Below are 25,195 nucleotides of genomic sequence, written 5' to 3' on the forward strand. Positions count from 1 at the left end.
TGCAAGTTATTTGCACACACTTCGACTCGTGGACTTTCATCCTCCAAATCTCAAGCCATTTTTAAGTTTTTTTTGTAAAAACGAACTGCGGCTTGTGTGGTTATTTACTTCTTTCCTCCGAAGCCCCAGCTTATTCAGCGGATTGTGGATCGCTTTCATTAATCTTCCCACCACCCTCCAAGTTTTTTGAGTGGCCAACATTTCATCCACGATAGTAACAACCGCGCCCCGGCGTCAATTTCCGCCTCCACTCTGTGTGTGGCAAACCCGGAGCAGTTACAAACAGCATGTTCCGCATCCGCGGGAATCATCTCGTATGATGGGCAATATGGAGAGTCGTTATTCCCGAAGCGATAAAGGTATGCACGGTACCCTCCGCGCGTGCTTAGGAACTGAGTCAGGTAGTAACTAACTTAACCATGCTTTTGTTTGAAAAATTTTACGACATCTGGAATAATCTTATGAGTCCAGTGTCCTTTAGTTGGACCATTTCATCTCTTTTGCCACTCCAAAATTTTAATTGTGCAGGACTCGCCAATTGCATATGGTGGGTAATAGAGTCATCGACCCTCGTTCTTCAAGATTTCGATGTGGATCATGCCTGCTATCACACATGCTGCTTCGTCCTTCACAATGCACTCAATCGATATGAGGCTGCGATTTTTCTTCCATTTGTTTTTATCTTTAATGCCGATGCCCAGACGGGAGCTATATAAAACAAGACTGAGCTGACAACTCCTGAGATAAGGAGTCGACGGCTTTGCCTAGGGCCACTTACATTTGGTAACATTCTTGCCACCAATGCAGCAACTCATCGTTTTTGCTATTAAATGCTAGTAAAATATTATCCTCATAAAGCAGTGTATAGGACGCTTTACGTTGGACGTCCCGTGTGGCGGTGTCCATAACAAGACCAAAGAGGAATGGTGGGAGGGCGCATCTTTGATGAACACCAACAGAGACACGAAGCGGATTTAATACATCCGCGACACTTCGAACTTTATTTTTCGGATCGTGGTAGAGCAATTGAACCCAGCGCACGAGTTCTTTTCACACTAGGTGTTACCGTAGAGCATACCAGATGAGTTCGTATGGCGTACGGTCAAACGCTTTCTCTAGATTCAGAAATGCAATGTAAAGAAGGGATGCTTCTTACGGTATTTCTCCATGAGTAACGGCACCACGTGTATTGCGTCAGTAATTCCGCAGTTCTTGACAAATCCGGCTTGATTCACGGTTATTTCAGCGATTTCGGAAATACGGTTGTCAAGAATGCGTTCAAAAATCTTCATGGTATGGGAAAGTAACTGGATGGGACGGTAATTTGAACATTCTGCTGGGCTACCTTTCTTTTTCTATATTAGAACAATGGTACTTTCTTGCCAGTCAGCTGGTTTTCTTCCTTCCTGAATAACCCGATTAAAGAATTCACTGAACCACAGTGTTGGGTCCCAGCTCTTCGCTTTCCACAGCTCAGATGCGATGTCGTCAGGTTCTGTGGCTTTCCCCAATTTCATTCGTTTTATTGCCTCCTCGACTTCAGTTGCGTTGACAGGTGGAACTACTCCAAGTTTCGGAAATACTTGTGGAAGTGGAGGATGAGCAAATTCTTCAGTTGAAATCTGCGCGAAGTATTGTCGCTGTATATCCGTCGCGGCTCGACGGTTGGTAAGCAAAGTACCGTTCTTGTCATTAACGCAACAGAAGTGTTGGATATCCTGTGTGCGTTCGTTACGGCGTTTGGCAAGTCGATACAGATTTCTCTCGACATTCCGAGTGTCCAGTTTATCGTAAAGATTTTTGTAATGGTCCGCTCGGATGGCAGCCATTGCTTTCTTTGCTTCTCGGTTGGGGATTGGCTGTAAACCTTTAATACCTGAAATGTCCGTCTTGCGGTTTTGTGACTTGTTCTACTTCCCTTAGATGCAATTCTAGGTGCACATGAACTATACGATGGGGGACAGTGGATGTCAATGTTAAAGCATATTGTCAGGAATTTGCGACAATGGCGCATAGGTATGGTTGACAGGGTATAACCCACATAGAGGTTAACTTCAACCAATATAAATCACAACCGTCGTTGATTATAGTAGGGATGGTGAAATCCATCCTACAATATGCGGTTTCTATCTTGACATGAGCGTAAGTCACGAGTCCTTCTCACCTGTCAACCCCGGTGAGAGTGCAGCGCATATAAAATGACATTGGCTGAAATAATACATGTCTTGATGAATGGATCTTCTGGTCGATAAGGCATACTATCTCTACCAGGGGGGGGGGGGGCGGAAGCGAACCCTTCGGAAGTGAATACGGACTTCCGAAAGGCCAGAAGGAATGAGTTATACACGAGATAATAACAATAGAAAGCAAATTAAGAAAATTACGAAAAGGGCGGCCGGACCTATACACTGATCCCATGTATTGAGAAATGGGTTGAACGAAGACATGGAGAAGTAGATTTCTACCTAGAAGAGTTCCTTGCGAGGTACGCTGGTAACAGGGAATAGTTGCATGCCTCCGGGTTAAACCAGTTTTCTTACTTTTCTGAATGCGCCACTACACTTAAGGGCCATATTATGTTTCACTATCCGAAGTTCATGAAAGAAGGGGGTTGGGCGACATTTCGGACGTAGTTGTTGGATTCAATATTGCTAAGGTCGGATGCAAGAAAAAACCGCGATACAAAGAATTCCTTGGAACTGGAACTTGATCGACAAGGACGATGGAGGTGTCATTTGATGCGGTGAAAGAACACGGTTATCTCAAGGGAGTATAGACGGAAAAGTGAGAGTGGTTTTACTGGATGCGAATCGAAGCGTCTTTTGCAGATTTGCACTTTGATCTATAACAAAATCTATTGCATTTCTGTTGAATTCTAGGTTATTTAGTAATAATAAATTTCCACTACACCATCGAAATGAACTCAAATTCGTGATATATTCAAAAGGCTTCACTTGATAACTTCTACTATCTGCTAAAAGAAAGTGCGAGCAGCTTAACAGAACTATTAGAGTTTCCTTTTGTTTTTTAATCAATAGAAAATTTTACACTTGCGTAAGATATAACAAATTGAAATTGTTTTTTGTGAATGATAAATTTTACAATGGTTCCACATTTCTTTTTCTTTACAGAGCTGAAAAATCAGATAGAAACACAAGTAAACGAGTTAAAAACACAAATAGAAGGAAAATGTGTAATGCAGTGATATGCCATTAATATTAACAATAACAACATCCTTCATACAACTCACTACATTTCAAAACCAGTAACAAAAGCAACAAAAACATCCTTCCCGGCATACACCAACAACAGTACTGTTCAAACACCTAGAAGCATGTAGTGTGTAACATCAGTGTAGTAATAAACAGACACATAACCATAAAATTAAAGATAATGCAATATCCGACAAGTAAAAATAAGGATAAACGAAGAAATCAGAACAGGAAAATTGGAACTAACGACGAACCAGAAATTAACATACACAACAGAAAATCTTATTATCGCTTTTGTACCAAGATGCAAATAGACATGTAGAACCGAAAACGCCGCCACTGGCAGAATAGCTTCGCGTATCAACAGCAACCGACTTTGGGAGCCACTCCCAAAGCATCAGGACAACTTCTACTTCAATTTGCTGATTTCACCAACACCCGACCTAGCAGCCGATCTACTTAATTTCGAAAATTGTTTTAAAAATGAACAGAAAGCAACATACGATGTAAGTAAACTTGGAACCTATTTTTTCATGAGATAGCTGAAATCGCTTCCAATTGAAGTAGTCAATTGAGTTCCTTATTTTTGTTTTAATTTTCATTTATTCCACGTTTGGATATTGTAATTCTTAGCGTAACGTTTTACTGTAGGCATAAATAGGTTTTAAATATTTTTTAGACGAAACCTTGTCCCCAGTTGTGTTTTGAATAATTGATTAGTCGCCAACACCGAAGAGCAGAGTTTATTTGAACTTATACACATGTATTAACATGAGATAATAAATGATAATATCTACTTAGAAAACGAACAAAAACATAACCAAGAAAATATCTAAATAATGCAAAGCGTATGTGATATATTTCCAAAGAAATTTTCCAAGAAAACTAACCTACATACTAGAAGAAACAAATTATTGTTAGACCTCCATTGTTGTTTTCATGTGATTCATCCTTTTCACGTTTAGGCTCTAAATTTTCACGGATATCTCGCCATTCGGAAAATTATCGTATGACCTTCAACATCAAAGCCTCTGTTGAATTTTCCATAATCCTATTATTTCCTATACGAAAAAAAGAAACATTCAAAAATGTGTCTGACGAAAAAAGATGAGAATATGATGATTTAAAAGATAAATGCACCCACAAGGAGTTTTGCACGAGATGAAGTTTCGAAAAGATTGGAGACGCGAATAAATTGAAAAAGTTATAAATGAAAGCAAATGCAAAAAAAATGTTCTGGTCAAACAAAATATCTGTGATAATTTTCTGATTGGATTTGTACGTAACCAAAAATGTGTAAAGACAAAAATAATAATAATATTAAAAAAAAAAAACAAAAAGCAAGTATGAAATGTTGATATTTAATAAAGAAGTAAAAATTATCAAAGGACGAAGGCATATTACCATATGGCTCTCACCACATCTAGAGAATATTCCTCATATTGTCTAGACCCCATTTGATTAATGGATTTCCGATTGTTTTACGTTTCTTTACCAATCGTTGTGATCTTACATATTTAGCCAAATATAATTCCAAATTTGACAAGTTACTAGCAAACGCAATATGGAAATAGAACGGCGATAGATCTTGTAGGTAGGGCCAAGTTAAAATTGTAGATAACGAAGCCCAATTTCGCTGTTTGTATAAAGAAAAGATATATATAAATATTCCACTGAGTTAGCTGACCCTTCTTTTCTGTTCTCAATAATTTTCAACTAAACCCCGATTAGATTTGTTCATCCAAATTCCCAATTTTTGGCATCACTCCACAGGAACCCTAGTGATTTGAACGCTCTTGCTTGCTCTGCTTTTCAATTGGATTTCTATGTGGTTTTTGTAGGAATAGATTTCACTTAACTTCGCTTTTAATTTATTATTCATAAGATTAATTTCAAATTGACATGAGTCGTCGAGAAGGACTGGTAGCGAATGTTGCGCTCAAATTTAAATGAATACAAGAATTATATCTATAATTTATCCTTTGCATGGCATGTTGGAAATATTTGAAATTATTATTTCTGAATTAGGTTTGAGTCTGCAGTGGTTCATTAAAAAGCGCATTTGATTAAAGACAAAATGTAAAGAAAGTCAGCGTCATAATGTAAATTATAATCACTATTGACTTCCACCAATAGTACCAAAGCCGACCGCACATTGCCCTAATCTTCCTCTTTCATTCAAAAAGTATTTAAGTTACTTTATACAGCTTCTACTTTAGAGGGGCTAGGATTAATTCGGTGAAAAAATGGCTTGTTTTTTACATTTTTTTTGCAGACCCAGATAGTGGCAACTTATTTAGTCAATTTTCATATAATAATGAAACAATTGAACAATATTTCTAGCTCAGAGCGAATTATCACTTCACATTGGATACTATCTATCGAGGCTATTGATGATCGGGGTAGTATTGGCAAGACTCGTAACTCAAGAAGATATTTATTCAAAACATTAAGATAGCTGCTAATCCTAGGCTTGGAGGCACCATAAAAATAATTATGCTCCCAGCATTTTTCCAATACTTGTTTTATATTTAAATATTTGGATTGATTGGATCTGATATTCTTCAATAGATGATCGTTTAGGTTTTATATCCTATTTCGAGCCATGGCCCTCAGCATGTCTTTCCTTCAATCATATCGATCCGTGGATCGCATCCTCCAATTTCAAAATCCGATCAATTATATGCAGTCCTTGTCAACAGAATCTACCCAGCGGTTGCTTGATTTTTTCCCGCCCGTTTTCATCTCTCCCTTGAACACCCTTTCATACATCGTGTGGTTCATGCGGTAAACATAGTCAGACCATATTTTGGGTGGATTTTTACTTATTAATTAAAATGAAATTGATAATTTAAACAAATCTATTTTGAGGGTGATTGGGGGCTTTGTGGTTCGACAGCCAAATGTGCTGACTTCGGTTCAATGCCGATGGATACGGTGGTGCTGCTGCTGCTGCGCCGTAAACGGCTTGGACCCATTTGAGTCCGCCCCGGGCGTTGAATTTGACTGCGTCAGTGCTTCGCTCCAGGACTTTGAGGAGGCCTACCTATGGTGCATGCAACGGCTCTCGAGTAGCATCCACTTTGATAAGGGTCTGCGAGCACGTCTCGAGATCCTTAGGAGCGCGAACCGTGATTGTCGGATGTCGCGTAGGTGCAGGCGGTCGCAGCTTCGGAACCGCGACCTTAAGCAAGCGCAGCACACCAACCTCGATCTGGTGTCAAGCGCGGGGTCAGGGGGCAGTCTCAAGATCTCTCCGTACACCATTTCTGTGGGGCTGTTTGGGAATTCATCCCGCTGCGCGCCCAAGGTCGATCATCTTAAGCCATTACCAGGTGATATGCAGTTGTCCTATGGCATTTGAAACCAAGAAGTTCGCTTAACTCTAAGAAAACAGAGGATTCAAACTGTGTTCGCTGGTCAATGATGATGATCGCCGGCACACCAAAGCGTCAGTGCAGTCTCGACAGAGGGCCTCGGTACATGATAGTGCCGTAATGAATTTTAGGAGAATCGCCGCAGGCTACAGCCTGAACCTATCGATGATTGTGAAGCAATAACTGAAACCATGCTAGGTGGACGGTTTGAAAACGAAGTTATACATTTTTGACATGCAATGCACTGTATGGCCCAAAAATTGATGTCTTTATTCATGGAAGGTCAAAGGATTCACTCCCCGGATGCCTACGTGCACGAGATCGTAGACATCGTGAAACATTTCCTTACGAAAAGCGACCGGGATGAATCACCGTGTTCCCATTTCCGAAGCTCCTTGAATCCATAATTGGAATCTGTATTTAGGCTCCGAAGTTCTGCATCTTCTTTATGCTCCTGGGCGATTGCTGTAAAATCGACTGTGACGGGTGCTGTGACGTCGGAAACACCTGGCAAAGCATCTTCAATCGCTTTGTCCGTGCCAGATACTTTTTGAATATCCAAGTGAACTCAGTTGCCGAAGTTGGCGAGGAGATGCTTTGTCGGGCTGTGAACGGCAGCCCTCGAGAGAGAAATGGAAGTATCTAATGACGAAGTACGCGGGGAGAAATTACAGGTTGATGGTGGAAAGCAAGTTAAGCTCGCGAACAGAAATTGGCAGGAATATATTGCCGCCGCTGTACTGTGTCTATTGTGAAATACAAACAAGGGCGTCCAATTCCAATGTTTGCCCCGATGTAGCCGACAAGGCATTAGGAAAATTACCATATATAAATTGCCAGGCGCGCAAAAAAAAACAGGAGGAAAAGATTTACGTTGGCCTGCACCAGCGTGTTTTGGTAAGTTGTAATGAGCTACTTCCTGTTAAGATATTCGTCATTCTCTATTAATCCTTCCTATTGTGTTTAGAAGAGAAGGAAAGATTATTAAACTCCTATCATTAGGAGAGAAAACTTAGATTTTAATGAGCCAATCTCCCCTTGGCTCCATGTTGCCATTTCGGAAACTATCAGCAAACCTACATCCTTCCTGGTAACAGCCAGAAATTTTATATCCTTTCTCGCCACAGTACTTTGGCAGTAAATTAAAGATAGGTTTTCATAAAAAGTGAGGTAGGTTCGATTAGCGAGCTGATCGAATATCAGTCCCTGCTCCCATTGGATTAAATCCCAGCAAAGTCTAGTGTAGACACGCCCCTTTACTAGCTAGAAGTGAACAATCACTGTAGTAGCATGCTTGAATTAATGGCAATTTTCGGGGACATTTTCTATACCCATTGATCAAAGTGTGCATTTGCATCTGCTTTAACGAAAATTGGTGAAATTTTGTAGCAAACGTTTATGATTTGAAACTCTTTTCAGAATTAATACAATCTTAAAGCGCCCTCAATTTACGTCAATACTGCCCCTTATACGCTTTATCTTAGCTGATAAACGTCTTTTTAAGGTTTTGTGTAAAAGAAAACAAAAGGCAGGCAGTGAGTTAAATAATTCTACGTCGAACTTGCAAAATATGTCTTTTTTCCTCAAATATAGTCATGTGGGGTATCAAATGAAAGGTACTTTCAGAAGCCGCTCTTAGTTTTGGCATTTGTTCGAAAGTTGGGGAGTGCAGGGGGTCGAAAGTGATAATTTCTTTCACGGACCCATTCTCAGAAATTACCCAACCAAAAACAAATCAAGAGGCTACCACTATTCAAATTCAAGATTTGACTGTCAATATCATTTGAAAGTGGACATTTTCACATAATGTGTGCATATATTATGTGATAGGGACTAATGGGACAAATGCCCACCAATGTCTTTATAAAAGAAATACACAAAATCTTTCATGTGTGAAGCGTCTAGCTTCCGGTTTCACGACTTGTTTTATTTAACGATTAAAATCTAAGATCATACCAAACTCAAGTTAAATCGGTAGGCATAGATGAACTCTTTCACGTATGAATACTATAGTCACCTGCTACCAGCTATATATATTATAACTATATTATTACGCGAACCAAATTCTACTTCAGCGAGTAGAATTAGTGTAAAAACAATATATGGTATTGGAAGTTTATCTAGAACAAATGAACCTTGATGACTTCAAATCGTTTCTAAACATGCCCTTGATTAGAATTTTCTTTGTTCAACATGTTTAAAATAACTAATTGATTTTCTGAGCCAAAATTTTTATAATGTTCGCAAGTTCCAATTATTCTAATCTGATGTCTTCACAGGACTTTTAAAACGATGCTAGTCCTTTCCTGTTCCCGCAATAATTAATCTGACGCTGCCGTACCCTTTCAATCCTCGGTCTGACAGAAATCATATTAAATTCCAATAGGTCGTTACTATTGGTCTTTGCATTCATAAACGATGCTGATAATAAAAAAAAAACAATTCTTGTAAATATTATATATGTTGTTGCTTTTTTGATGTATTATACTAATACAAAGTGAAGTGTCTTTAGATTTTACAATATACATGTTTAATAATATATATAGCGAACGGGAATATGCATGCTGTTTGAAGTTTACATCACTCTGTTTGTTACTTCTTTGTGCATTTTGTTATTGTAGCTATTTAACTATCAATTTAATATTCCGATCAATATTTTAAATGTAAAATAAAATATTAAATGCTTGAGGTGAGTTATAATTGCGTTTAAAATAAAGACGAATAATTTTTTTTTTGCTATGTTTTCTGCAACCTTTCAAGACGTGATAAAAATTCACAGACACTCACCTCAAATATTTACCATATTCTCAAAGCAAATATACACATTTTGCTTTTACACTTACTAATAAACTCGAATTTTATAATATATACTTCAATTTTCTTTCATTTATTTATAGCTGGAAAATTCTAAATCTATTTGAACACGTTTTTCTTCATACTTCCTCTAACTATACATCTATTTCTACTTAAAACAACAACAACTACTACTTCTACTACTGCTACTTCCTCCGCCTGTTATCAGTGTAGTTTTTAAAAAGAATAAAGTTATAGTTTCATCCCAATACTCTACGAATCAAAAGAAACAAACATACAATAACACTTTTTCGACCCGTCAATGCAAAGTTTAAAAAAAAAAGTAAATATATAACAGTCTGTTCCGAACTGAAACATATGTTTTTAGTTCGAATTGAAAAGCCGAAAAATTTGAGCGGATTGTTCTCTGAAAACTACCTTTCCTAAACCAGCTCATATCCAGGCATCACTCAAATGACAAATAGAAACTGTAGAAAATTCCAATTTCATCACTTTACATAGCAAGAAATAAAAAAAAAACAATATGTGTGTCAATTATAACAAAAGAAAAATAAATATTTAATTACAAATTACAACAGTATATATTTAACATTGAAACATTTCAAATATATTTATCTTATTGTCCTATTATTGATTATGATTGTTGGAAAACAAGCAAATAAATATTTAAATCTTTACCACACAATAATACTTAATAATTATTCATATTTAGTATGTACATGGTATTTAAAAACAAATAGTAAACGAATCGTTTGAAACAAAATTAGGGAAACATATAAAAGAGGGAACTATATTATTACATCAATATTACATAGTTTTATTAAACAAAAAATTTTGTATAACTTGCAGAGACAGAAAACATTTAAATAATCCAAGTTCAGTTTTATCTCTTCAAATTAGTTTTATAATTCAAGCTATTTTTCGAATACATTAGGTGAAGAGTTGAATAAATGTAATTTTTTGATACACATACATACACCTGAGAGAAAAACTACCGACGGGATTACAAGAACAATAAAAATAGTAAATGCAGTCAATACAAACTACACATATATTATCCGGTATTATCTATCTAATTTCTTAAAAAAAAACTAAATCCTGCTTTACATTTTCTACTCACTTCTCTTCAATTATTTGTCTTTTCAAAGAAATATCCCAGATTATTTCTCTTTTCTGTCGCTTTGCCTCCCTTTTCATGTATCTACTTTTAAACCTTCTCTCTCTCTCGCATGCTCTTGTGAATAACTATGATGTTAAATCTACCAAATTTCCATATAATAACGAAGCACACCTGACAATGAAACCTGCTAATCGAAATTTTGAAAACATTCTTTCCAAAATAAGAAAAAAAAAACACATTTTATGGGCATTTACACACACTCATATTTAGATCTGATTCACATTTATAAAAATTCGAAAGCCTTAAAATCATTTTCGAATTATTCGTAAAACTAAACTTCCTGACGAAGCTTAGCTTAATAAAAAAGCGGACACTTCTTATGCATTGATAATTCACGAAAAAAAGTAATAATAAACAATAAAATGCAAATCGTAGCTGTGAAAATAAATGTATGTTTTAATCGTTCATTGAAACTTGAAAAGTTTTTGTCTAAAATTGCTCTACAACTTTTTATTATTTATGATTCAAGTTATGGTTTATATTTTTCAAAGAGACCATTTTTTTTCTGTTTGTTACAATTATAAATAAATAATATAATGTGCGACAATAAATTATCGCTAGCATGTACTTAAAAAAAAGAACATTTTTATGTTGAAATAAAATATTCGCTGATGACATTATAGTTCAGTTTTACATTCTTACTGCAGACTTTTGAAATATTTATGGCACTTTATTTACATGCGCTTTATATATCTAAGCGAAATATGTATGTTACTATACTATATATTGAAATATGTGAAAATATATATACTCTACATAAAATACATGTTACATCGATGTATTTATGATATCTCTATATGTATAAATGTATGTGCTTTAAATATCTTCCATCTTCTAAGTGTACTTTCAGTGTCGTTATCTCTTTTTTCCTAATCGGTGTTTCCTCTTTCAAATGATAATGGTAAAATATTATTTTTGTTAACCAATATCCTGCTTTTTGCGTGAAGGCGAACAAAAAACATCTAAACTTTTTGGTTAAAATTGAAATGTGCAAATAATGCATAAATTAAAGTTTATGTCCGTGTTATCGTGTCACTTACTTCAGGACATAAGTACTACACAAATTTAAGCGAAAGGTAAGTAATATAAGCATTTTTTATTGTATTATTTCATAAGAAACAAATTAATTTTAAATTGGTTTGGTGATCACAATTGGATAATTATGAATTTTTCTTCCTTCTCTTATTATCGCGAAATCGCGTCACTTATTAAATTTTGTTGATCGTTAAATTAAAAACATTTAAACGTATTGGGAGATTCTATTTTTTGCTACCTTACAACTTACGCAGAAGTAGATGAGCACGAGGAGATAATTAAGCTTGAAAATTACCTCTTGTCTATATTTTTCGTCTATTGGAGAAGAAACCTTCATTATCTTTCGCAAGTAGTGACCATATGACGACACAAGGTGCAGGAAGCCATTTTCAGTCTTATTTGCTCCACCATAATGTGACTCGCTTCAATGTAAGTACCTTTCATTTAAAAGAATTCGAAATAAAAGGAGTTCATGATTATTAAAGAATTGTTATTTTACTATGACTCAATAATGAGAAAAATTTGGAGTTTGGATGAAACAAAAACTAAAATAATTTGGTTAACGAATATTAATCCTTTTTGAAAATATTTAAGACAACCTCTTGAGAACAACAAATATTTAAACCATTTACGAAAGTGTTTTCTATTGGGGAAATAGATGGGTAAATGGTGATTTAGCAACAATTTTATAGTTGATCCTGGTTTGTAAACTCACGAGGTCATATATACTTACATGAAACGTGAAAACGTATCTTCATCGAAATAATTGAGAAAACTCTCATAAACATTAATCATTATAAATGCCTTTAATATTATCTCCAGTATTTTTAACGAAAAGTGTATTCAATAATTCACCTTTACCTTAGATGTTACCGTATCCTATTTCAGAAAAATTTAAGGAAATAAATGTGGAATGTAAAGTCTGTTCGTACAAAAGCTTAATTAGAGGAAAACGAACTTTTCGAACTTTTAACTTATTCTACTTCATAAATATTACACAGGAAATATCAACCCAAACGAAAAAAAGATACTGAATATCAAACACTGAAAGACCCATTTATATAATCATATTTGAATCGTGTATTACAACCAAATATTTACATCTAAGTACATGATAAGCAACAACAAATTCACGAGACAACGACACTAGTACATTTATATTATATAGAAGCTAAAACTTAGAATGTAAACCTCGAAATATAACAGATTAGAGATAATTTTCACTGTTGGTTTTTTGAGATGGAAAATTTCAATCTCAATAAAAGTGTTCTAAATTTTCATGGTCCTTTGTAGGAATTAACTTCTTTTCCATTTGATTATTTTCAGTCTTGAAAGATATGTAAAAAGTTTTAGGGCAACTTTACGATAGCACTGAATTATTATCGTTAAAAAGCTATTAATATAATAAAATGCACACTGGACTCTATATATGCACAGGTTTAGTAAGTTTGTGTGCCTCTTTAGAGAGAAATCAGGCAATACTTAACATACACGAGCACACAAACCAACAACATTTGTGAGTGTATATATAAATAAAGTGATGACGATATATGTATAATAAAGAGTAAAGAGGGCGGGAAGTATTGTTATTTAGAGTGTTAAGGAAAAATATTATTATTAGGAAGAACATGCAGAGAAAATACACTTTGTTGATACATTTTAGACAACCATTGAAGAAAAAAAAATATTAGAAAGTTCTTTTTGCTTACGCATTCTTCAAACTTCGAGAATTTCGTTCGCCAGCATTTTCCTTGGCCTCGATTGTTATCAAAGCATCGATCGATAATGAACGCGCTTAAGTTTTAGACAAGCTATTGCCATTATTTCGAACAGTTCGTTTCTATACGAAATGAACCCAAAAATAGTGGCCGCATTAAAAGCAAGTTTAAGATTGTTGAAAAAATCAATTAGCGTTGCTTTTTGACCTCTGTTGTAATTCAAAATTTAAAAATAAAAAATAAAAGCATAAAAAAAAGGTTAAATCTTGAAAAAATAAAGAAACGTAGAATTAGTGTAAAATATAGGTAAAATGAAATGAAAAGATGAAAAAAATAAAATAGGAACCTTAAGGTCTATATTATGTTGATAGACCGACTGAAAAGTTGTTAAAATTTATTAAACATTAACATGAAAACTGCATAAAACAATATTATATACTTATATACATTGAAATTATATATATATATATATATTTAAAACAAATTGTAATTCGGAACGAAATTCATATTCCAGCAGGTCCTTAGCGAAGTAAAACAAACAACAATTCATTCTCATCTAAATTGGTTGAGTCGATACATCCCTCTTACTCACATATTCCATACAACTCTTTTACTCCACCTGAGTTTGAAATTCACCTACCTTTGAACTATCGTTTGAGGAAGACATTTGTCACATGATCAGAAAACATCAAGCAATTTCTATAGCGAGAGAGGATTTTATTGTAATTATTTCAATTTCCACTTCCCCTAGTCAGAAATCCCGGTATTTGTATTACAACAACTTAAATAAAAGTTTTAAACTGTATCTGTATGATTATTGTCATCATTAAAAACACATATAGTTGTTGTTATTTATATCTAAGCATTTATGAATGTATATTATTGAATAAAAGAAGTAAAACAAGAAAAAATCCACATAAAGAAATACTGAGTTGAGTTACATTGAAATTAAATGGCAACATAAAGCAAATAAATTACAATTTAAATAAAGCAAAGAAAAAGTAATATACATACAATACAATTTACTGAATATTTAAGAAAATAAAGAGACAAAACGAGAAAATCCGAAAATACCACGAAGTGAGTTATCTGAGTAAAGAGGAAATAGAAAAAAAAAAACATATGAATGAGAAGTGAAACAATGACGAGTAGCAACCATATTTCGTTTAAATTAAAAAGACATTATACTATTGCTATTGATTCCCAATGTAGATATACACGTTTTGAACGCAAGTGTATATATAAATATATATATTTATTGAAAACATGTATGGACAAAAATTGACGAAGTAAGAAACATGAAAAATGATGTTAAAATAAACATGAAAAATTACAATAAAACCCATCAAACTGTTCAATTTATTTATTCATTTAATTGCCAGAAACACATTGAACCCTGTTGCTAAAAATGCTTTCAGTTAAGGTAAGTAAAATAGTAAAATTCGGTTAAAGTATTCACCGTTTGATTGCATCACAATTTAGTAACCATATGGGTAAAGAATAACCTGGCACACATGAACGACCGGACGCAATATTCAAATTTCCGAATATGCCATGAAAAATTGGAGTCAACTGTAATAGTAAAACAGACACCAAAGAAGAAGAGATAGGACAAAGCAAGGTCTTAGGCTCTTCTTATTAACCCAAATGACGGGAGATCTTTTCCGGAGATTTTTCTGGAAATTCCCAGCAACGTCAAGCCGGAAGATGGTGGTGTTTAGTTTAGTTTAGTAGGGGGGACCCGCAACTTAAAGCACTGAAACCTTTGTTAGGCCCATTGTAATATCCCCGGAGATCGTCTATTCAACGGCCTCTAGCTTACGGCGATCGCAAACTTTCGCGAATGGGAGGATATTCTCCAGAGACAGAGAATGCGCAGACTCTTCTTTACCAAGGTATCTGCAGCTGCATAACGAAGTTAAAGGCCGTTTCTTCCTCCTCCTCATATTAGCTGCATATGGCCAAAACCACCCACTCCATTTGAAGGAGCAGTTCCCGTTAAAAGCCCTACTAGGGTTTTCATGTCCCACTTCTTAAGGGACAATAAAAATACTGCTCTAGTGGCCCCAGTTTCCCTCACGAAGATTTTCGCCTGCCGGTAAAAGTTCAAATTTCTCCACTCGGCTGCTTGAATCCTTGCAATTTGAATTGCTTGAAAGTGGATGGCTGGAAGCCAAAAGCTGGTTCTGGCCCCACCATTGTGGACACAGGAACTCAGCGACTCAGTTCTTCAGCTTCCTCATTATCAGCGATGCTTGAGTGCCCTGGCCTCACCTCAGGAATATTTCGTTCAGTCGGCCAAGTTTCACCAGCACCTGAAGGGAACTCTATACCGACTGCCCGACTGTCAGAACAGATTTACCGACCCCTTCATTTTTGCCGCAAACATTCTTCTGCTGCCAATAAAATAGCATACATTACATCCGCCTGTGGCATCATCATCATCAACGGCGCAAACACCGGCATCCGGTCTAGGCCTGCCTTAGTAAGGAACTCCAGACATCCCGGTTTTGTGCCGAAGTCCACCAATTCGATATCGCCGAAGGCTGTCTGGCGTCCTGGTCTACGCCTTTGCTCCTTCTTAGGCAGAGTCTGCCTCGTCTTCTTTTTCTACCATAGATATTGCCCTTATAGACTTTCCGGGTGGGATCATCCTCATCCATACGGATTAAGAGACCCGCCCATCGTAACCTATTGAGCCGGATTTTATCCACAACCGGACGGTCATGGTATCGCTCATAGATTTCGTCTTGTAGACTACGGAATCGTCTATCCTCATGTAGGGGGCCAAAAATTCTTCGGAGGATTGCCGGAGGACGCATCATTGGCGGCTTTAAAGTCGATGAATAGATAGTGCAACTCATGACCAAATTTCAGCAGTTTTTCCATGGCTTGTCGCAGAAATTAAATCTGATCTGTTGCTGATTTACCTGGAGTGAAGCCTCTTTGGTATGGATCAATGATGTTCTGGGCGTATGGGGCTATCCGGCCTAGCAAGATATCTTATGGATGGTACTCAGAAACGTGATACCTCTATAGTTCCTGCACTGTGTGATATCTCCCTTTTCATGTATGAGACAGATAATACCTCTTTGCCAGTCGTCAGGCATTGATTCGGTGCCCCACACCTTGGGCATAAGTTGATGAACCAGTTCATGTCATTGGTCGCCTCCATATTTAACCAATTCCATCGGCTCCTGCCGACCTATGATTTTTAAACCGATGTATTGCATGGACTGTTTCTCCTATACTTGGTGGTGGCAGTATTTGTCCGTCGTCTTCAGTTGGCGGGATGTCCAACTCACCGATGTTCTGGTTGTTCAGTAGTTTATCAAAGTACTCAACCCATCGCTCTAATATGCCCATTCTGTCGGAAATCAGATTTCTCTCTTTGTCTCGCCAGGATGAAAATCGAGGTGTGTGAGGCTTCATCCTGCTGACTTGTTGGTAAAACTTCCGCGCCTGGTGCGGTTGCTCACTGTCCGTTTCGAGTTCACAGGCTTGTTGGTTCTCCTAGAACTGTGTTGTGGGTGGCTTCAGTATGAACTCTCACCTGATTGTTAGAGGAGATTCTAGGTGTTGTTGTTATTCGAGCTCGAAGCTCCATGCCAATGAGATAGTGATCTGAGTCTATATTGGCCTCCTACATGTTCTGACATTCATCAAGGCTGAGAGGTGGCGGCGTTCGATCAACACGTGGTCAATTTGGTAAAAAGTGGTCCCGTCTGGAGAGGCCCACGCTTGTTTGTGGATCGCTTTCCGCCCAAACCAGTTTCTTATGACGCTGGTAATTGAATAACGTATCGTCTGAATACGGGCTCCGTCCCTACTTCGCTGCAAAAATCCCCAAGTATGGTTTTGATATCATATCTCGGACAGGCTTCGAAGGTTGGTTCTACTGCCTCGTAAAAGTTATCCTTGTCCGACTCTGCAGTCTCCTCTGCAGGGGCGTGAACGTAATGAGGTTTATATTTCTAAATTTGCCTCGCAAGCGCAGAGTGCGTAGCCGTTCCCTTATGTTTCCAAAGCCGATAACAGCAGGTTTCATTTTTTGACTGACTAACACACCTACTCCGAACACATGATGGATGGCCGCTATAATTTATGGTGTAGTGACTCTTCTCCAGGAAACCGGTCCCTGTCCATCTCTTGCAACGCTGTTACATCAACCCTATATTGTGATAGGGTATCGGCTAGCTGCTGAGTAGCATTCCGTCTGCACAGGGAGCGCAGATTTCATGAGAAAATGAGCAAATCGTTAATCCGTTGTCGTTGCCGGGTTCGTCGTTTTGAATTCCATCCTGTCCAAGGCTCCTTTCGTGGCTTCGTAACATCGGTTTTCTATATAGGGTTGTCAGCCCTAACCAACCCCCAATCTGAAGAACCGGTTGGTACAATTTGATCGCCCACGTTTTTTCCAGAGGGCGAGCCAGTTCGATAGTCGGATTTCCCTAGAACACATCTGCACCCCATCCGTCTTCCATGACTAACCCGCGGTGAAGATTAATAAGTCTGTGATTCCAAAGGACTCGTGGGCTTTTATCGATCATTCGTATCTTTTGATGATTGCAACGGAGTATGTCTTTTCGAAGACGAATTTCGAAACCATGTGATCCGCGGGCATCAGAGCCACCTGGTGTTTCCGAAGAAATTTTCAAATGGACGCATGACCGTATGACTAGCCCCCTTTCCACGCGGAAATATTATCAGTCCTGCATGCGCCGTTAGTTAGTTTCCGTTTCACCTTCAATTGAATGGCGGTAGATTTAGCATAGCTTCGAGTGCTGCGGTAGGCTTACTACTCATTGTTCCAGCAATGTTTAGGCTACTGAGCCTTTGAATCCGCGTCAGTACCTTCCTGCTGTTAGCAAGGTTGAGTCTTGGCCACCAGATGATGCATGCATACATCAAAATGGGTTTTGTTCTGGATGTATATATCCAATGAATTCATTTTGATGAAAGTGCTCAAATCTTACCAATCCCAGTCCTGCAGTACCAGAACAATCTGCAGGATTTCTGGTATTGTTCCTGGATATGGTGTTAATTTGGAGTCGAAATGTACTCCTAAATATTTTACTGTTTGTACCAACTCGAGTCTACCCATGTTAAGGTGGGTAGCGTGTAGCTGCCGCGCCTGACGTTCCCAGTGAACATACTTCGTTCAGTCTTCCTAGCATTCACCGTGAATTTATTACGGAGGCATGTTGCATTTAGGCGGACATACTGGCCCGACTTTTCGCCAACACCTTCGAGGCGTGCCTAACAGAAGGAATATTCCCTGCCCAGTGGAAAAAGCAAAAACAGTGAGAGCGGTAAAGTCCTGTCTAGAAAAAGCGGGGCTGACCTTGGCAGACGCGAAAACAGAACCGGTCTTAATAACGAACCGGTCGTATCAAAGCCGGCTATTAAATACCGGGGGGTAATAATTGACACCAAATTGAGTTTTAGCGAACACCTAGAGTATGCATGCCAAAAGGCAGGCAGTGCCACCACGGCACTTGCCAAAATAATGCCAAATATTGATGGGCCGAAACAGGACGGACCAACGGAGGTTGGTGCTAGCCGGAGTGGTGCGCTCCATCCTGCTCTACTCGTCGCCTGTGTGGGCAGAAGCGCTTGCAAACTCTCAGAGACGGAAGCAGGTGAACTCGGTTTACCGGCGATGGCTTTGTGGGTTTGCAGTGCAGTCAGGAAGTATTGGTGGTGGCAGGCATAATCCCAGTTGACATTCTGGGCAAGGAAATGAGTGTCCTGTACAATGCAAGACGTATGGAGGGGCATGCACAGCGTAGAAATGCGGCAAGGTCAGAGTCGCTTGATCTCTGGCAACGCAGTTAGGACGAGTCTACGAAATGTCGGTGAACGCACAGGATCATTCCCAACATTAGGGTGTGGCTTGAGCGAAAACATGGGGAGACCAACTACCACATTAGCCAGTTCCTCACGGGACACGGTTGTTGCTACAGGCAGTATCTGCACCGCTTTGGGTTGGATGATTCTCCGAACTATCCCAGATGCGATGGCATACCGGAGGATCCAGAGCATGTGATGTTTCACTGCCCACGATTTACGATGGAAAGAGGGAGCTTAAGCCAGGTGCTGGGCAGGAGCGGGACCCCGGAGAGCTTGGTTACTGAGATGCTGGAGTCCGAGGAGAAGTAGCTCGCGGTTGGCTCCGCAATCATTCAAATGCAGGAGGAGTTGCTGAAGGAACAAAGAAGGAGGAAAGCCGCAAATAGGAGAAGGATGAGTGCCTAAGAGCAAACCTACCCCGCGAAGTAATACCTTAATGGTGGTCCCGCGGGGTTGGGGCTGGAGAGACCGGGAGTGGTTTTTAGTAGGTGTGAATCCCACACGCGGGGTAGTTGCGGCGGACGTGTCTTTCTAAGATTTTCCACCTCCGTGTACACACAAAAAAAAATACTGTGCCGGCAAACTTGCCGATAATTATTACATCTAGATCGTATGCAAATGGTTGTACGAAGACTTTTGTGCCCGCCTGGAGTCATAGCATGGTGTCTATAACTAGGAACCATAACAGGGGAGAGAGAACCCTGTAAGCAATACCTAAAACATCCTCAGTAGACTTCTGTCCAACCAATATGTGGATCTACCTCCACTTTAGCATGTGAAGAATCCAACTGATAACAGCGGATCAATTCCATGCTGTCATGCCGCGTTTCAAATTTCCAGGAATGAGTCATAATTGAAATTGCCTTCGATGTCCATGAACGTGCCTAAGACATATTCTTCATCGGATATCACTTTCTCAATCTTTGCCGTTATCACATGGGGTGCTGTCTCCGTCGACTTCCCGCCTAACTGGCGGTATGCTTGTCGAACATGAAGGATACGTCAAGAAAGGAGATATATAGATATATACGATGTATGTCAACTACTGAGTTTAAAAATGGACCAAAATCAACCTTCCCGTGAAAGGGGTGAAGAAACTTCTTGACGGGGAAAAATGATGATTATCTAAACGTGTTCTTGAGGTATTTCCAGCGATAATGTTAGTGGCGATGATTGGATAGTTTTTCTTTTTCGCTAGTATTTCGGGAGCTATTTGCTCCCTTCTTCAGTGCTACATGTATACTAGCGGGAAAGAAGAACCGTCCAATCATTTCCACTAATGAAGATTTGGTGAATAATTCGGGTCGATTAAACGCCTTCAAAGAAGAGCTGTAGCGCAACAACCAGTATACGGTCTAGGCCTGCCTTAATAAGGGACTCCAACACTCTGGCTTTGCGCCGAGGTCCACCAATTCGATATCCCTAAAAGCTATATGCCATCCTAACCCACGCCATTGCTCCATCCCAGCCAGGGTGTTCTACCATAAATAATCGTTCGCGCGACAGAATCTGGGAGTTTAATCGGCTGAAGCCGTAGACTACGGGACTACGGTACACTGTAGAAGCAATGTAGTTAATATTGGGCTCGCCCTGATTTGATTCATATACTCACTCACAACTATGTCGGGCGGTTTGTTTAAATATGTTTCAGCTACATCAAGGACTTCTTGAGAAGCATACACTTCTCCTGTACTGCTCTGAACTATACGTTTTCAGGACGACCTATTCGTCAGCAGTCTTGGGAAATAGGATTCCATTGCATGGCGTAACCAGCATTGTCCAAAATTTAGACAAAATAGTAAAGGCCAATTTAGGGCTGTTAATGTTTTCAGTGACATCAGGTTCGGTCCCAACATAGCAGAAATAACGCTTAGCAGACGTCCTACCTATTAAAGCAGATAGTAAAGGGCCGATGACCAGTCAGGCTGACTGGCTTTGTTAATGTTTATCTTCAGTTCAATTCTACTTGCCTCTTATCGAGAGTTGTTTAGTGAAGCTCCATGACTCGGAGAGAGACCACACAGATGTCCTCAGCTTAGTCAAATATATTAAGGCCAAGTGAGAAAAGTCAACAATGACGAGAAGAAAAGTATCGGTGACAAGACGCCTGATAATAGCTATTACAATCGTATTGGCTGCTCAAGCTATCGAAATCGATGGCAAGCAGATGAAGCGGTTTTCTGAACTCCGCACTGCTCCAGATTGGTGAAAACCAACTCACTTTCTGTCGATCAAGCTTTTGAATAATGCTATCCAGGATGATTTTAAGTGACATCTTTGCCACGGCAGGAAGCACTCAAATGCCCCTTCCCTCCCCACTCAAGACGGGTCCCTTTTCTTGGAATATCAACGATCATCCCCTTTTTCCGCTCAGTGAAAAAGATCTCAGATTACCACCAATTGCGAATTAGTGGAAGTAACAAAATTGCTGACACTTAGGCAACTACTTCATCAGCCAGTCATCAGATCGTTCGATTTCTTTAATGGCATCACGGGAATCCTCTGAGGTGGCAATTCCAACACGGTGAGTGTGTGGGCTACCAAAATAGGGAAGTTTCGCACCACACCATCGGGTTTCTTGCAAAGCGCAGATATCAATGCGCCTTTTTCAAAGGGCTCTTGCGAGTTCATCGGTCTTTCCAGTTAGGTTGCCAATATTCAGTGTGTAGACGAATTTGTTTTGTTTGGATTACCTTACTTACGTCCTGATGCCGTCCATGGATCAAGAACCCTTGACCATTTCTCGGAAGGGCCGGACACATCGACTGAGGTGGACGTGGTAGCATTTTTGCGAGGCTTGTTACTCGAACCGATCATGTTGTTTCTAATGACATTGGATGCATTTTCTTGGTCGGCCTGTCGCGGGGCCTGCCTCAAATCCTCCACCTTTACCTGGGCTTGGGACCAGAATGCTACGTTAATAGCATGCCGGAGTTGGAAGATAATTATTCTATAAATATTAGAATTCAAGAAGTGTGGAATGCATGCATGATACCATAAATTGCTTTCCGGATGAGTTTTGAAAGCTTAAGCGCCTACGAAAAACCAGTGGATCGGGCTCCGTAGGTCATAGCGGGTGAACAGAGGGGGCCAACGGGTTAGATCCCGATATTTTCTATGCCTCCACTTCTATAAAACAAACAATCTTTTAAACTTGGCTGAGAACTATATTCTGCATTCATTGACCCTTCAGTTAAAAGTCTTGGGATCAATATCAGTTTCACATATGTCAAATTTCTGGAGAACGACAGTCCTTTTCGCGTATTCACATTATTTTCTTTTTTATTGCCCTTCCGAATTTATTCTGAGTCTAATCAATCGATTTTAACTGATTGGTTGACACTCACACATGAGGTAGTATCTTTTCGGAGTGGCCGGCTTACTAAAAGACGCTGCTCTCATTCCTGGACTCTTCCTTTTTACTTAAAATATGACTCTTGTCTTTCCTCTTCGGTGCTTTGGGACATTTTGTACTTGTCCTTGATGGACGTCATTCGATTTTAATTTTCATTTTCTGTTCTGATTATCGTTATCATCAACGGAGAAATTTTCGACGGTCTCAAAGTTTTAGTCTCCTATCTTCATTGTTTTCGTTTGACCAGTGCGATTTGATGTTGGTTCTTTGCTCCTTGGCACTAGTGTTTCCACCATGTACTTCGTCTTGCCTTCATTAATGTACAGCTCAAGAAATCGTGCCACCTGCACGATCTGGATGAAGGTAGACTTTGAATCTCGGGTTGTTCTCGCCACAATGTCAACATCGTCAGCATAAGTTGGGTGGATTTGAAGAGGGTGGTGCCTATTGCATTGACATCTGCATCGCGAATCACATTCTCCAGAGCCAGGTTAATGAGGATGCATGATAAGGCTTATACTCGATGAAAACGTGGTGCAACTGATAGCCTTTCCAAAACATTATCCTTTTCATAAACATTTTAGTCCATCATTTACCAAGATATGTAATTACAGCAAGAAAATGCGTCAGTAGAGATTTATATACTAATAATCAAGTCTTTCTGTTTGCTGCAGGAAATGCACCTTATAAGAGATCTGGTATGATCTGATAGTTTCTAAGAATCTGTTCACTTGTTTATTTGGCTTAAACCAGCAATTGATTACTTGGTACACTGACGGATCCCCACAGCAGAGGGAACGTGTGCTGGTGTCGTTGGTGCAAGGAAAATGTACTTCAAGCCAATGTGTACGTACACTAGCATATTCCAGGCGGAAGTATACGCCATAGACAGATGTCCTCCTTTAATCTGCAAAGGAAGTACAGGGGGCAGAACATTGCTACTCTCACCAATAGCCAAGCACCGATCAAGGCACTTAGGCCCAACTAGGTGAACTCTACACTGGTATGGGAATGGCTTGAGAGACTGAACACACTCGGCTCGTCCAACAAGGTCTGGATATTCTGCATTCCAGGCCATGATGGGTTGGGAGGCAATGAGGCAGCAGACGAACTAACCAAGAGGGGAGCAGGGGCGCCTTCACACGGGCCAGAACCCTTCTGTGGAATCGGAAACGGTTTCAGAGCAATGACACTAAGAAATGAAGAAGAACGGTTGAGGGAAATATACTGGTCGAGACTATCAGGGATGGAGCAGTCTAGGGCGCTTATTGGGGGTACAAACCCATGTGCACAAAGGATTGCTTAAACCTCATCAAAAACAACCTCCGAATTAGAGTGGGAATTCTCAGTGGTCACTGTTGGCTAAACTATCACCTAAGGAAGCTAGGGATATCTACGGACACTGCCTACAGGTTTTCTACGGAAGATGATGAAACCTCTATACACATCCTGGGATAGTGTCCGGCACTTGTGCAAAGTCGGTCGATGCATCTGGGAGAATACTTAATACCAGATGCAAAGTTGAAAGATCTGGAATTAGGGAATATACTAAAGTTCGTGACGGTTATAGGCTTGCTTGAGATACTATGACTAATATTCCCTTAACAGAATAATAATAATTGTTTATTTGGCATGCTTCTTCTAATTGGAAATCGTTGCATCTTAAGATATGATATGGTATCAGCAAGAAATGTAGTTTTATGGAAATCGATTCACTGCCAGCCTGATCTTTTCTTCACATTTAATACGTCTGAGCCTATTAAGATCCAATTCGGTGAAGAAATGAAATGAATCCCTGCGATAATTAATGTGTTTCCTCTCCTCTCCTTTTCTAATGTATACATTGCTATTTACTTAAAATTGAAAAATGTCACCACCCATATTTCACTTTCTCTATTCAAAGCAATGTTTTCCAGAATTCTCAGCGACTCCAGTGATAACATCATCTCTTGAAATGGTACTAGCTTGTAGCTGAGGAGGTAATAATGTGCTACCCTCTCACTAATAATTCCCATTCACTTATAATTAGATCATATTTACGCTTCAGCTGCTTAATAAATTATTTAAATCGCTATCAAAGGCACTCACCTTCTCGCCTTTTGCTTCCAAACTCCGCTGTTAGGATATCTATTAAAAGAAATCATCTGTTAATCGCAGAAATTAACTTAGGATCGTTAAACCCTGCTCCTCATATTCGCGAAATTACATCTATATTGAACGTATTCTGACCCGAAGCAATAATATTCTGGAATATGCCGACTTTGCCAAAATGAACCACGCAGAAAAAAGCTGAAACCGAAAAGATTTTCCTCGCAGATTTCCTTTTTTTCTCATTCAAATAAAGGACTCCCACAGGATATCCCCAAAAATGAGAGCATGCAATACATCCTCGAGTTAAATCAGATTAATCCTAGAATTTACTGGCACTTTCATACTGACCCGTGACATTACCTTGTGCTTGAGAGGGAAAAGCCTCAAGTTTTCAGTTTGTTGTGACTTTTTTTCTCAGTTTTTTCCTTATCATTCTATTTTTCATGGAAGGACCGTTGTTTTTTGTGGCGAAAAATCTTTTTGTGTGCAATTTATTTCAAGGAAAGCTAATTGCGGCATTTAATTTTTATTGTACACTCGAGTATAATAATCTTTTTAAT

General features: G+C 38.9%; 1 protein-coding gene across 5 annotated transcripts in view; it reads left to right on the plus strand.

Moving 5' to 3' along the window:
• The window catches only part of LOC119652509 (complexin), a 538,453-nt gene extending 523,764 nt beyond the window's left edge, over positions 1–14,689 (plus strand). For 3 of the 5 annotated variants that reach the window (XM_038056700.1, XM_038056699.1, XM_038056703.1), the window contains 2 exons: positions 3,132–3,718; positions 9,487–14,689. In XM_038056700.1, the coding sequence (XP_037912628.1) occupies positions 3,132–3,205 (74 nt within the window). In that variant the 3' untranslated portion in view covers positions 3,206–3,718; positions 9,487–14,689. The other 2 variants (XM_038056702.1, XM_038056701.1) reach the window with 2 other exon arrangements.
• Positions 14,690–25,195: the final 10,506 nt, after the last annotated feature.

Source organism: Hermetia illucens, chromosome 3 (assembly GCF_905115235.1).
Source record: "Hermetia illucens chromosome 3, iHerIll2.2.curated.20191125, whole genome shotgun sequence".
Classification (NCBI taxonomy): Eukaryota; Metazoa; Arthropoda; class Insecta; order Diptera; family Stratiomyidae; genus Hermetia; species Hermetia illucens.